The sequence below is a fragment of the Syngnathus acus genome, chromosome 13 (assembly GCF_901709675.1).
Source record: "Syngnathus acus chromosome 13, fSynAcu1.2, whole genome shotgun sequence".
Classification (NCBI taxonomy): Eukaryota; Metazoa; Chordata; class Actinopteri; order Syngnathiformes; family Syngnathidae; genus Syngnathus; species Syngnathus acus.
The window spans coordinates 10,296,211-10,311,372 of NC_051098.1; the positions used below are offsets into that span (position 1 = coordinate 10,296,211).

The 15,162-nt window shown below is 39.9% G+C and overlaps 1 protein-coding gene across 2 annotated transcripts in view; it reads left to right on the top strand.

Moving 5' to 3' along the window:
• The window catches only part of LOC119132023 (cGMP-dependent 3',5'-cyclic phosphodiesterase), a 90,143-nt gene that overhangs the window by 22,483 nt on the left and 52,498 nt on the right, over positions 1–15,162 (top strand). Inside the window, exons 1-2 of one of the 2 annotated variants that reach the window (XM_037266889.1) lie at positions 1,093–2,690; positions 2,883–2,973. In XM_037266889.1, coding sequence (XP_037122784.1) covers positions 2,656–2,690; positions 2,883–2,973 — 126 coding nt within the window. In that variant the 5' untranslated portion in view covers positions 1,093–2,655. Of the gene's footprint in view, positions 1–1,092; positions 2,691–2,882; positions 2,974–15,162 lie in introns of those variants that run through there. The other variant, XM_037266888.1, reaches the window with a different exon arrangement.

Below are 15,162 nucleotides of genomic sequence, written 5' to 3' on the forward strand. Positions count from 1 at the left end.
CACCATATGGTGCTCAAAGCGCTTTACAAAGACCTACGCATAACTGGGCTTTTAAAAAAATTTATATTTCAATTTCAAAAAAACAATCCGTCCACACTCCCTAAAAAAAAATCCACCCAGTGTGTTTTTCAGCACATTTACAAACTTGATAAGAGTTAAGAAAATTCTCACATCCGCAATGTGTTCTATATTGGATCGGTACAGTATCACTTTTGTCGAGTCACAAAAACGTGCCCCTGATATTCTTGTCAGATCACACCCTGCTGACACAAACTGCCTCTTGCCAGAATATATCCGCACAAACATGGTTTGCGTTTCACTTTGAACTTTTATCACCGGTTGAACTTTGTCGTCATTCACCTATTCTGGTTTTCCTCTGCTGTGAGACCAGCTCAGAGTTGGCAACCTCAGTGTATTTTTGAAATCACCATATCACATGCGTACGTCTTTGTACAGGGCGTGTCGTTGTTGCTTTCCTGTTTTTTTACTCCTTGTCTTGTTGAAGGAAATACATGACGTGCAACAATAAGGCAAAGTCATTTACACTCCTCACTCTGCAGCGGATTTTATAAACGGTGGTACTTGACTTACTATTTTTACTCGCGGTAATCATATACATAAGTGCAACATTTTGTCTTCACAAAGCTCCTTATTCTAGATCTGATCTACTTGTGCTTTGCACCTTATTCAGCTCCTTAGGCAGTTGCAGCTTCTCAGATGCACATTACTCATCACGCTGAACACACTTCTGTCACAGCCACCTGAAGATGGGCTTCACTCTCCAATTTCAGAAGAGGCTCTCAAGATTTGTTTTTCTATCAAGCAGGGATGAACTGCAGTCACAGAGAATCTAATAAGCCATGGAGGATTGGTTTTCAACAGTATCTAAGAGGCCCGATTCGTTTTAAATTCAATTTTGAACGTAGCATCGTTACTGTCAATCTGAAATATGCCAATGAGTTGATGAATTTCAACTCAAGCATATATGCACAGTCTATGTTTGGTAAAGGTGGTAGAAATTCCGAGGTGGATCGCGGTTGACATTTTTATATTTGTATTTAGAAACAGTTTTCCTGTTGGAAATCCTCCATTATAAAATGTACATGCATAATAATTTGGAGCATGGTTTGCAATTTCAATGACATTTTTTACAAGGACTATTACAAAAAAACGGATTATCTGGATGAGATGTCAAATTGTGTGACTGAGTGCATCAGGCTGCCGTTAATATAGCTCCACCATTATGTAGATTAGCCCTTTTCCCCTGAGTGCACCTTCACCATTTAGAGCTTTCATTCGCAGAAATGTTTATGGGAGAACACACACGCACGTGCACACACACACGTTTGTACATCTGCACTTTCAATCATTGTTTTGTGTGTGTGTTCCTCATGACAAACACACATTTGTGATGACATGTTGATTTAGTTCAACTAATCACATGCACAGTTATGCATGCACGGCCCACCCCCTGACACAAATACACACACACAAACACACGCACGCACACACACCAAGGTTATTCACTGTTTTTTAGGTCCATGCTAATTAAGGTCTCCTGCACTGTGGTTTGGGGTGAGTGAGTGAGTGAGTGAGTGAGTGAGTGAGTGAGTGAGTGAGTGAGTGAGTGAGTGAGTGAGTGAATTTTTGAGCAGCAGCACCAGCTGCTTGTTTTGAATGAAAGCCTTGTGATCAGTGCTCTCTTCAGATGAAGTATTTAATTCCTGAAGGAGGGCAGAAGAAGATGGACACACAGTCCATCTATAAACAGGCGTCCTCTTGAAGGTGTATGTGTGCACACTATCATTTGATACGATGAACTAAGAGCGACACTGTTTAGCTTTGTGTTTCCTGCTTGGAGCCAACACACGCTGGTGTTCTGGAAAAACATTTCATAAGAAGCAGTCACAGAAAGACTCTTACCTTAACATGAGAGTGCACCAGCATGATCTGCAATCATTGTAATTGGTGCACTTGTAGGAATTATACAGACAATCTGGAAATCGTCATTTCTCTGAACACTGTAGCAATGCTGAGAAATTTGGCCCGGGGGGATTTGTAGTCTAGTGGTTTGCATATGCAGGCTCATTTCCTGGCCGATGCCCCATTCGCAGTTGCCCTGCAATACTGGCAGTGAGCTGTCTGTCTCTCAGCTTATGTAAACTGGAAATTGCTCTTGATCCCCCTGCAAGCTTGAACAGGATAGCCAACCTAAAAAATGTTCTGCCTTGATTCTGGGGTATTGAGTAATGGTGGTTCTATTGATGGCAATTATTAAGCCATTATTTGAAAATTCTCAGGAAGGCTTTTCCCAGGTGTGTGGGTTCTTCCCTGCATGACATTGTCGCCGGTGCATGTGTGTTGATGGCTATCCAGCTGGAACAACAACAAGAAAGTGAAACACGGGCAAGGTTGATGGAGGCAGTAAGACCCTGAGGATGAGCAGAGCGATGGGGGTGGGAGGAGGAGGAGGTGGCAAGAGGAGGAGGAGAGAGCGCGCGTTCACTCTGAGCTTTGCGAGCCGCTGCTCGTGGTGTCAGTGCACTAGTGTGTGTTCCAGCCTGCTGCTGCGAGTGCGAGCATCACCGCGTCGCCGCGTGCGCCAATGCGTGTGTGACCCCGGCGCTCTCTCTGCGTACGACAGGTGGAGATGACATGACCGCGTTCGAGAGGCAGAAGGGGAAGGACCTGTAAGGGCTCAACACACACAGTTTATCTTGAATTCCCCTACACACGTGCTTAAATTCCAGCATTCCTCAGCTCCAAACTTACCAGATTAGTTTGTGTGTTTGAGTTGTTTTAACAGCAGCTTCTCGGCGCGCACAGCTGCCCAAAAAAAAAAAAATGCATGCGTCCTGACTTTTCTTTTTTGATGCCTGCAGACGAGGTCAGCAAGTGTTACTGCGTCCGGAGGAGAGTTCTGCTCCTAGCCTGACAAGCAGACAGTCCACCACGTTTTCTGAACAGGTCCAGGTAAGAGCGCAGTCTTCCTCGCTTAATTGTCTCGTAGCCACGTAACTGCCAGGTCTCGAAACAGGAACTCAAACAGGATGCCCGATGCTCGGCACTTTTTTCTCTCTTGCCTTTATTTATTTTCTTCGCCCTTATCGAGTCTGTCACAATCACAGGTAGATTATGAAACACAGTTTGGGGAAATCTGTCACAATATCAAATATAAACACACACATGGCGCACACACACACATGCAGGCTGTTCATTTGTGGAGCACCAAACTTTTTTCTCCGTAGAAGGTAAGTTGGAGCTTGTGTGGCTGCAGCCCTTTTGTTCCCTTGATTCTTATCACTTGCATAGTGTGTGTGTTTGTGTGTTTGTGTGTTGTGTGTTTGTGTGAGAGAGAGAGAGAGAGAGAGAGAGAGAGAGAGAGAGAGAGAGAGAGAGAGAGAGAGAGAGAGAGAGAGAGAGAGAGAGAGAGAGAGAGAGAGAGAGAGAGAGAGAGAGAGAGAGAGAGAGAGAGAGAGAGAGAGAGAGAGAGAGAGAGAGAGAGAGAGAGAGAGAGAGAGAGAGAGAGAGAGAGAGAGAGAGAGAGAGAGAGAGAGAGAGAGAGAGAGAGAGAGAGAGAGAGAGAGAGAGAGAGAGAGAGAGAGTGTATTTGCATGTGTTTGCGTGTTGGGACTTGTAGAGTAGGGTGCAGCTAAGAATCATTAAAGACAAAATGCTCATAAATATGAGCAGGAGGAAATTAAAACCAATGTTTGTTTGAGTGGTGGGTGAATGGTTACGCGATCATGTCAATATGTTGTGTGCGTGTGTGTGCGTGCATGCTTTTGTGTTGATTCGATCTGTCCATTCAAACCTCCGGAGGGAATACAAGCAATATTATTTTTTTTTGTTACTCCCTTTGTGCGTTTGGTCGATACGTGTCATACAATTGAGGCATTCAATTTAAAATGACCTCCCTTTCTGTTCTACCGCCCCCACCCCCTTCCCCAACACACACACTGGCACACATTTTAGCACAATAATTGCGTTTTCTAGCCACGCTCGCAACAAGTGCGTTGGCATCTGTAATTCAAATTAAAAGAGGCTTTAATGAAAATAGATTGGTTGCCCGTGTGGTCATGCTCCGTTCAGACTGAATGACTTGTATGGATACGCACTCAATGAGACACATGTAAATGTACATGCCTTATTTACACACGAGAGATACAATGTGATCGTTACGGTACTTAACTTTATGGGTGTCCAGTGTATTTCAACACATTTACTCCCCCCCCCAGTTGCAGCTTGTCTGTAAAGTTAGCTTGGCTTTGTATTTATTTAATGTACTTAACCTTTAAATGTGTGTGTGATGTTTGTAGTGTTGCTATATGTGGTTACTGTGCTGGCATGAGTCAAGCTTCCGCATGCGTATATCCACAGCCAAGCGATGACGCTTAGAAACCTTGTTTAACAGCATTCCGCTTTTGGTTCATTGCTAAGGTGTCACCATGACGTGAAATGCTTGGAAGCGGCTGCCTGCTGACTCACATTCAGCGCCACCTGTTGGTGTTGCCCCAGTGAATTACACATGTTCAGGTCTCGGAGATGTGTAATTAGTGATTAATTTTTGCCTGCTTTGCGGTCATGCCAGTTTAAATATAAAATGATAACGATGAGCATGACCGGGGATCAGGGGTGCATTGGCCCAAGTTAAGATTTTGGCAGGAGGGTCTTTGTGCACACTGTATGTACTGTACATGTGTGCACATTTTCGCATGAGCACTTGAGGCAATGAGGCAGCAAAAGCGGCAGGTTAATCTCTTCTCAGCCCTCAGCTGAACAGTTGTGGGGATTAATTTGTCAAAGAATCGTGTGGTGCTAACATCCTGGTGTGTAAGCTGGAGGCTGAAATTCAGTAACATAAAAGTTTGCATTGGATATCGCTTAGAGCTGGAAATATGGATACAGCGGAACCGCCATCTATGGATTAATAGGGGGCAGAGGTCGTCCAGCCGTGGATCCGTTAAATTGAAATACTTTGTGGCCCGAAAATGTCCGGGTCCGTTCAAGCGAGGTTTTACTGCGTTTTTCTTTGACAGTATGAAACATAGTCGATATAATGAATTGCTGATTTTAGTTGACTGAGTTGAAAAATGTAAAAGTGGTGAAATTAAATTCTGATGACGCAAGTGTACAAGGGAATGAACTAATGATTTCAGTGTCACTTGTAGCACCATAATTATCAAGAGAGTGTGAAGAGATGGCATGCGGCCAAATAAATTCATTTCAAATGTGCTTTCATGAGGATGTGTTTCATGCATACAAATGAAATTGCAACATTCCATGATGTTGTTTATTATCTATAGTATGTACATAGTGGTGCCCTTTCTTTGCGCAAATATTTCCAGTGAATATGCTTATTACTCGACAAGAAATATGCTGACCTTTTTCGCCCATTTAGTAGCTGATGGGCTCCCTTGAACTAAATTTATATTAATTGCATGCATAATTTTAGCAAGGTTTTGTCAACGGATAAAAATCCCAAAATTAGTCAGTATTGGTATCGGTGCGAGTATCAGTACTTGCAACATTAACCGATACCAGTATGTACCGACCTAATGTGGCTGTTTTATGATCAGGAACTAGAAATTAGAAGCCAACAGCCCTAATGGGGCTGTTTTTATGATCAGGAACCAGAAATGAGAAGAATAGAAAATTGCCATTAATTTAATGCAATTTTGCGGAAAATCACAATATTGGGATAAAGGTATTTTTCTAAAATGATCTGTCATTTGTCTTGCGGGGAAATTTAGATATCAAAAGTACTAGCATTGATTTTGGTGGTTACTGAGAAACTTAATACTCTGATAACAATTTGTAAAAAAGTGCTATCAAACATCCCTACTAAATTTTTATTTTACTTTATGCATGGTAAGGAAACTGAAGAATGAAAACGTCAGATGAAAACTTTATCTAAGTTCAAAGGTCTGTAGTTATTTTGAAAAGTTACTGTGGCACACTTTAAATACATTGATTAAAATTCTCAGTTTCCCATTTTTCTTCAGTGTTTGTGTGCAAGGTCGTTATGTCATCTGCTTTTGCAGTCTGATATTCACTGGGCGAACAGGAAGCGCTTCATTGTCTTCATCAAGGAAAAAAAACAGGACGCGGCTCAAATATTGATGCAGTCTCTAGCAAATGATTCCATATTTCCTCCTACCCAATTAGTTCTCAACTGACTCTGAGACAAATCTCGTTAATTTCACATACGATCTGTCTTTCGACAAAACGATTTAAAGAAAATAAATAGTAGTATATCCGTCGCTGATGATGATGATGATGATGATTATGCTGCTGCGATGGTGTTGACTAGATTATATGACAGAGGTAACCTTTGTTTTTATTTTTATTTTTAATTTGCATTCACATTAGCCACACACGAGACCTCCAATTGAAGCCTGATGGCCTGCTGGGTTGTTCATAAAAAGCACAACACAGCATTATGTCTATCATGTTTGTGAAGCACTTTCATTTCTGCTTTGGATTTGAAAAAGCACACGGGGGCAATTTCCATTCAATCGTGTGTGACAAAACATAGTCATGTGTTTTTCTGCATTGGTATAACTTGTCTGTATATATGCAACAACTCCAGTTAGCAATCGGAAAAAAAATTCTAAAAAAATATATATAATGATATAAAAAATGATAATAAGAATTATAATATTTTAATGCACATGCTTTATTTACATTTTACCCATTTGAGATTTTCACTTTAAATGATCCACATCAGCAGCACTTTCAACAAATTAGCACCCACTTGTGTAACGCAGGCATTAAAAACCTTGGTGCAGAAAATGCAAGCTGCACACGTATGTATGTGTGTCAGCAGTATTGTTGGTGTTTTCTTTGATAAATGAACTACATTTAGAGCTGCTGAAGTATATCTGTTGTGGATCCCTGTGGGATATTAACTTATTTGTTTTTCACCTGAGATACCCAGCCCAATAGTCAATGGATGTGGTGTTTTGGTGTCTCGCTTTATTTCAAGACAATAAATTGTGCATCAGATCAGACTTGCACATGTGCAACTGCAAATAACAATTTTTCCTCAAATACTTTGCATGTAAAGAAAGAGAGACATGAAAAAGAAAAACACAGTGATTACTGTGTTCTTTGGTGAACCTAAAACAATACCTCAGCCTTTATTGCTTCACTTTCTTTCTCTTATATCAGTAAGGTTCAGAATTAGACACACTAATTGCATACTGGAAAATCTTCACGATACGTAGAAAATAATTGGCAAGGGAGTTCATAGAATCCCAAAGATAGAGCAGTTAGTCACAAGATTTCAAAATCTCCTTTTATATGTCTCTGTGGACTCAAAATGGTCATTTTAACACTAACACACACACAGGCATACTCGAACACACACACACTTCTCACTGTTGCAGAGGCGAGTGTATAGAATTGATGTGGGCGGCCTTCCCACATTCTTTAAATAAAGAATAGTTCTTCACCAAGGCCAAGTCATCAGTGCAAAGGCAGAGCATCGATCCATTGCTCAATCTATCTGTTTGTCTATTGTATGTATCTCGATCGAGATATCTATTTATTCCATCTGTCCATCTATTTTATATCTTTATCTTGTATCTCTCTCGCTCTCGCTCTCTCTCCCTCTCCACCCATCCCCATGAACACTGAACAAGTTAGAGGCTAGTTTGGGGGCTATTATCTGACTGCTCCATTTAATTTTCCGCCCTTCCATTGTAATAATAAAATTAGTGAATGTTGAATAGAGGGCGGAATAAAAGGCAGAGAAGAAAAGAACTGAGAAAGTGGTTGAAAAGAACTTCAAGTGAGGTTGATGTCTGTACGTGATTTCCCCAGGGGATTGTTTTAAAAGGGAAGGAGGGGGGGGGGGGGCTTCCTTTTTTTGTGTCCAATCTCACACTGCTCTCACCTATAGTTTAACCTGCACACTGTGCCAACCAAGAGTATTTACCATGGATTGTTTATGTGCTTGGAGGATAAAATTGTTTACAGTGGTGTGTGTGTTTTTTTTAAGTCTTCTACCCTTTGGTTGCCCGGGTCACTTGCACCACCGACAAATATTGCACTCCTGTTAACTCTACACCAATGCACTCAAAGTCACACCTGAAATGTTCCATAGGCTGAGAGGTCAGCGTCCCTCTGGTTTATTGTATACCTTTTACTCTAAAAGCTCAATTGTGCCAGTAGGGACGTAGAGACATGTGCAGTAAGTGGCTTTTAGATATCCCAGTGGACAAACGGACAGTAAACTGGGAAAAGGGAAATATGAGCCTCCATAGAGCTGCCTGTGGCGTCAATATAGTCATCTGCCCCACCATGGTGAACAAACATGCAAAAAAAAAAAAATCTTTAAGGTTGTTCTAAACCTTTGTTCTTAACCTTAAGAGGTTAAGAAAAAAAGACTCCCCTCCTCGCTTGATTCTGTTGAGGCTTTTGAAGAAGTGGCTCAAAAACACAAAGAAAAAAGTACATTTATTCCATCGCCAGAATTTTCAGCTTTTGAAGATTGTTTTGTGGTTGGTCTCCAGATTGAAACACTTTTTGCGGTGTACACTCATTGCACTAATCATTTTGCCGACCTTTCATATACTGTAAGAAGAAGTAAAAAAAAAATCAAAATTCATGTTTGGGTAGTGACAATAAGTGGCAGCACAATTTGAAGTCTGTTCCCCAAATGACCTTTATTTTCTCAAATTAAGACACATGGAGCCGCTTTTGTCTCTTTTTCAGTCCTTTGTAAAACCACATCAGAAACAGCAAAGTTCTCACGCGGCCGATTTTTAGAACTTGTTGACTCTGAGGGACACGCGAGACAGACGTGACTAGCCACTGTCCAAGTCATGCTAATGTTCGCTCTCAGTCACTTCGGATAGCCATTTTCTTCACAATTAGACACTTGTTAATTTATTTTTCTGCTCTTACTTATATTCTCATGTTGCTGATTTATTACTTGACAGTTCGTTCTCATCCTAACTTGTCTAATAGCTCTTCCCACCTGTCAAACGATCATCAAATTAATCGATATTTTTGAGGATCGATTCATCGTTTAGAGACCTCGAGTCCAAAACCTTGCAATTTCCGCCTAGCAACATATTGTCAGATATCTGTGGTCCTCCATGAAAGCAGACTGGTTATTTTTGTGTTTTGATCCAAATAAAGCAAAACTGTGTTTACTATGGAAATCAGTGAATAACATTGCTGCCCATTTTTTGGCAAACTTTATGGACTAAAGCAAAAAATGAATCATCGATTTATGTTTTTGCATTTTATGCAATGTCAAATTGCAAATAGTGTTTTTTCATAAAGGGATAGAAATTAGAAAGTGTTTTACATCCGATTCAGAAGCTGGGTCTTCCAACCTCTTCTCCCAGACATGTATGTACTAACTATTCTGATTAGCATCCAAATTTAAACGGGATTAAGGTTTTGTCATCAGATGAACTCAAGCACTAAGAAACAATTTCAGTGTTTGGCTAAGGATTTGTTGCCTGCAATTATAACTGCTGTCACCTCCAGTGTTGATACAAGAGCTTCATTGTTCTGATGGCTGTATCAACAATGGCAAACATTTGCATTGTTGCAAGATGTTAGTACAACCGACATATTTTTTTTTCTGTCATTTTCTAAAGCAAAGCTCATCAGGAAGAAAATTGCTTTTGGTCATGTGTTCTTTTGCTGGCGAGGAGCTGTCGAGCCACTCGACAGCCGTGTAGAACAGAATGTGTGTCTAATGTGTCAATGAGCACTCTTGCTTTCCATGTTCTGTCCATCTGCTCTTTCTGGGTCCTACTTGAACTCAACAAATCAAGAGTACAAACACAAATTTACTCTCGACAAATATATATTGGCGTATATTTACTCTAGACGTTACATATACTTAAGCAAAATGGCCTGGTAATTTAAAAAAAACTGTCAAGCTGGTTTTAAAATATATACATAAGCTTTTTTCATTGCACTCAGATATTGTGGATCCAAAAAAAAAAAAAAAGTAGTAAGCAATGATATCGGAAGGATGATCGCTTACTAAGCTTCTGATTGATCCGATGTCTTTTTTTTAAATGCTCCCAACCCGTAGAGGGCTTATTTGTATGGCAGATCGAGCTTGCTAGTGCTTCAGGTTTTGTCTGCATTTTGAAACTGTAACCTATTTGAACGAAACACTCGAAACCAAACTGAGAAAAACACAAACACATCGGCAGTACTGCATCTAGTCTATGACTTTATATGAAGAATAGAGCCAGCACATGATTGTGCCGTCTTATCATACTGTGATGTTTATCACTGACGACTAAAATGCAGCCGAAGCTTGGAGTTTTCATTGTCACATTAAATTCCTATCAGATGTCAGCTGAGAAACCATGACCTAAAATATGTCATCAGTGAAGAAAGGGGGATTTGTTTTTGGAGCATGCTCAAGATTAGTTCCACATTCTTTTCACACAATTGAAAAGTGAACTTTTTGTATCCTCACTAATGGGCATTATTAATCAAGTTTACATTACGTTAAATTTAGATTACAAATGACAAGTAAGAAAAAACTCAAAGAGTTCAAAGTACATGCTGTTGCGCACGTGTAAAAAAAGATGATGAACTCAATTTATGACCATGCCAGTTGGTAAAAATCAAACAGTGGACTCGGCATGCTTTGGAAAGAAACAATAGAGCCTTTGAAACTGAACAAATGTGGACTGCACACTTGCAATTATTTTTCAATCATGCTGCTGTACGCTTTCTTTGGCAATCACTTTTCTGTCTGTCTCTCTACGTCACTCTCTCACACACACACACACACACACACACACACACACAGACACACACACACACACACACACACACTGAATTAAGTAAGTTGTTTGATTGCAGTGATTGCCTCAAAGGTTAGGGCAACAAAATGGCACACTTTACAATGATTGTGATTTACTGGGATAAATGAATAAAAACACATCTAAATTGATGATGGACTCATGTGTTAATGACAAAACTGCCATGAGCGCTTCTCTTCATTGAAGCACTTTACTGCTTGATGTGAAGTATTGTTAATTATCCGAAGAGACAATAAGTCTTTGCTTGATCCCCGGCTCGGCCCCACTATCAACTTCTTGCACCTTGTCCGATTCCATTTGTCTGCATCTATGTACAGTAGGTCCTTTTCTCGTTATACGTGACTCCTCCGTGAAACCCACACAGTCACTTATCTGCCTCTCATAAAGCGCTAATGTTAATGGTTATCCGGATATTAATGAGCCAATCGCAGACAGGTGGCCATTGATTATTCCACAAACGCTAGTGTCCCCTTGAGAAATTAGCTGAAGCATCGATGCGCGTCGCATAAAAAGCTCATTGTGTATGTACAGGCCGAAGCAAACGGACGGACGGACAGGCGGGCTGCAGCCGTGTTGAAGCATTAGGTCTTGTGAGGCCACACGTAGAAAGAAAAAAAAGAAATATCCTGTAATATAATAAGCACAATTGCCTTATTATGATTTATTGGTGTATTTTTGTTACAGCTCCTTATTACTATGCTGACATAATCAGATTTCCGGTTGCGATCAAAGGCTTTTAAACTTGTCAGCACCTGGCGTTAGCATCTTAAGCAGGCACACACAACACACACACACACACACACACACACACACACACACGCACACACTTGCATAGATCCACTCCTTGCTGGCAAAGACAGAAGGCTGCATGCTAAACAACATGCCTTTTCTATTAAATCAAACAGCAATGAGATGACATGTTATCCATTCCAACCATAATCTGCGGCTCAGCTTCAATCTTTTATCAAGACGAGACACTTTCTAATGTGTCCACGACAATTCGAATGTGTGTGTTGGACAGTTATAAAATGAGGACCCTCTTGTCCTGCTGCTCAGGAAATGAAACTGACATTACTCATCTATCAAGACCACTATCCCCTCCACTCATCTTTCCTCTTTTCCTTGGCTTTACTTATCCTCCCATCATGTGGTCATCATTGGTCCATGTGCCTTGTTTCCCTAGTCTGTTTTTCATTGTTTGTCCAACACTAGATTTGTAAAAAAAATAAAAATAAAGAGACCCCGAAATCCCGCAGAGCAAGATCATCAAAGCTCGCTATGATGTAATTATGACTTGACTCCACAAATGCATTTTTGTGGAGAAAAATCGTGTCCGGAGCTTGTGAAGTTGGTGACATCACACCAGACGGAGTGTAAAACATTTCTCTTTCAGTGGCGGCTCGTCAATTGAGCCACCTTGAAAGGAATTGAAAATGAATTACTTTAATAGAAATACTTCAAAATACTCTATTTTACAGATATGCAGGATAAATTGTATACATTTATTGATTCGTAAAATAGATTTGTTATCTCAGGGATAGAAACTCCTCGTCCTTGTGCAATACACATTTATTGGGCACAATTGGGCGCTGCAAAAAAACTTTTAAGAGAGTTACTTTTAAAGCCAATGTTATTTCCTTTCGGGCTCCGGCCAATCTGATTGGCTCCTACATTTGATGGGAACTTGTCCCCATGTGGCCCAACCAGGCTTAGTCAAGTCTTTTTCTGTCAGCAAAGAGGCAAAATGTGTCAAAATCTTTCACACGTTTCAAGGCATCCTTTTTTGCTCCATTAACCTCGAAGAGGCTTACCATCCAGCTGCTACAGAGGCGTCAGCATTAAATTCAGGATAAATAAATGTTTCTTTGTCCCATTATCAATGTGCATTTCACAAACACATTTTTAATGCATTTATCATTATGTTTAATATAAATGAGCAAAATTTCAGTGACTGAACTATCTGTTACATGATTCGGTTTATTTAAACACTTACATTTTTTGGAACATTCTATCAGTACTGTGATGAATAGGCTGAAATATGAAATGTGTATTTAATTTTTCCCTGGGCTTTGATTACTTTTCGCCACAATCTATCATTACATCTTCTGCTTTCAATCATTCTGCCTTTTTCAAGACTTATCTTACAAGCAACAGTAACATAGTCATTCAGCACAAGGGCACTGAAGTGTGTTGAACCGTCCCGATAAAAAATGAATGCATTGTGAGTTTTTCAATGGCTGTTTTTCTAACTGCTTTCCACATTGTTCGCTTTCATTGTATGTGTGCGTGCATGCGTGCATGTGTGCCGTGTCCTGTGATGAATGCTAAAATATGACGGGACTGTAGTGGATATTTTTTAAAAGTTTACACCGAACACACATATACGCACACACAAGCCTGGTGAGAAATTACAAATAAATGAATAAAAAAAAAAAAAAGAAAGACAATGTTATGAAAGAATAAAAGATTGAGACAAAGGTTATGACACAAAGCAAAAGGGATGAGTTTGAATGAATATGCTTTTCTATTCCCCGTTGGGTCGTTATTCTTTCTCCGTGATGTTTATCACCGTGGCAACTGTCATGCAGTCGTGCCGGTGTGTGGGCGATGGGAAGTGAAGATGTGTTATTTCAGAGCAGAAACAGTAATTGGAACTGAAACTTCAGACAAGGACAATAGAATTGGATACTTTTTTCCGAAGCAGTTTCATTTTTTTTTTTTTATTCCATTGTCGCCTTGTCATCAAGTTGTATGGAGAAGCCTGAGCGTATTTTTACGTTCCTGTCAAGATATTTTATTGAGAAATTGAATGTGACCTCAATTAAATTTACTGAGTGAGATCATTTCTTCAAAGCTTATACTTCACATCATCGCACATGAAGCAGACAGGGTGCGAAAGAGGCAATTAGAAAATGTGGGACAAACAAGCAGCGTGTGAGCGTTTCATAGCACACTGCTAAATCACACAATTATTCTCTCATCAGGCATTCTTTGTGTTCTCATGAGATTTTGGACCAAAAAGCAATTAAAGTGGAAGTCCACCAAAATCAATTCTCAGAAACGTCTTGATTTGTTTAGATTCAGTTTTGGAATCGGTCAATTTAATGGTCAAACTATTTTGATCGCAAAACTGTTTCGGCAATTTGGAACATTTAACCAGCAGTTGAAATCTGTAATCTGTTTACTACTAACTACAATATTTCGGGTGCAATTTTTACTAAAGTCATTTGGAAACAAGCTTAGAGTTGACAGATATTTTCCTGGAGAAGTGAAAGTGAAGCTGCGTGAGATAAATGATCTGTTCAATTATTTTGTGCACAGCCTCGGATTCTTACGGTGAAAAGGGCATGTTTGGAAACTGGACTGATTGGGTCCGTGTGGGTGTTTGGGTCTTTTTTTCCGTATAAATGGAATAAGTTTCAACTTTAAATTAGTACTCAAGGTGCATGTGTGTTTGTGTGTGTGTGTTTCTGTGAAAAGAACGAATAAAGGAAGATGTCTCATGCAGTTATTTTTCCCGGTTGACCTCGCAAATGAAATGTTCCCTTACCAAAGAATACGTGTGTCACCAAGATCGGACAAGAAGTTCCTGGTTCTTGTGCTCAATTGAGAAAGAATGTATCATGCTTAGTTTCCATTGCTCAGTACATGTGGTGGCCAAATGTGTAAAGAAAATGCAACACAAGTGTGTGTACTAATAGTACAATATGATTTTGCTACCTTTTTAACCACATTATGCAAAAAATGACATATATATTACAAATATTCTGTGTGGTGTCTCGCTATGGTAAATAGAATGACATGCTTCCTTTCAAGAGACAATTTTTTTTTTGCATTTTAACAACAATGTTAGAAAATGGTCAGGAATCCACCAGGCATTAGTTGTTGTTTTTTTTAATCATGACGATGGATTACTAATGGCTTCTGCCCTTTATCTAAATAAGCTCATAGCAATCTAACCAGAATCTTAATCACAAATGACTTGACATGTCATGCTGTATTACTAGAAAATTCCGTTAACGGGATAGTAAGAAGTAAGAAAAATAATTACACAGACCATAATTCCTGTCCCTTCTTGGTAGGACTGTACGATTCTTCCTCTCCAACTCACTGCAGCTGTCATGGTAACAAAATGAGGGACTGCTGCACATTGAGTGATGATTAATATGAGGCCATTTTTCACCAAAAACGGATACAAATTAAGACCTTTGGTCCAAAAGGACTTTTTTTTCCCCCGTGTGGGATAAATAAAGAAATATCTTTAGTTTGAAAATGCAAACATTTACACCGGCTCTCCAAGTTTTGTCTGAAAAGTGCATGGTTATTGTTTGTGTGTGTGTGACAGTGG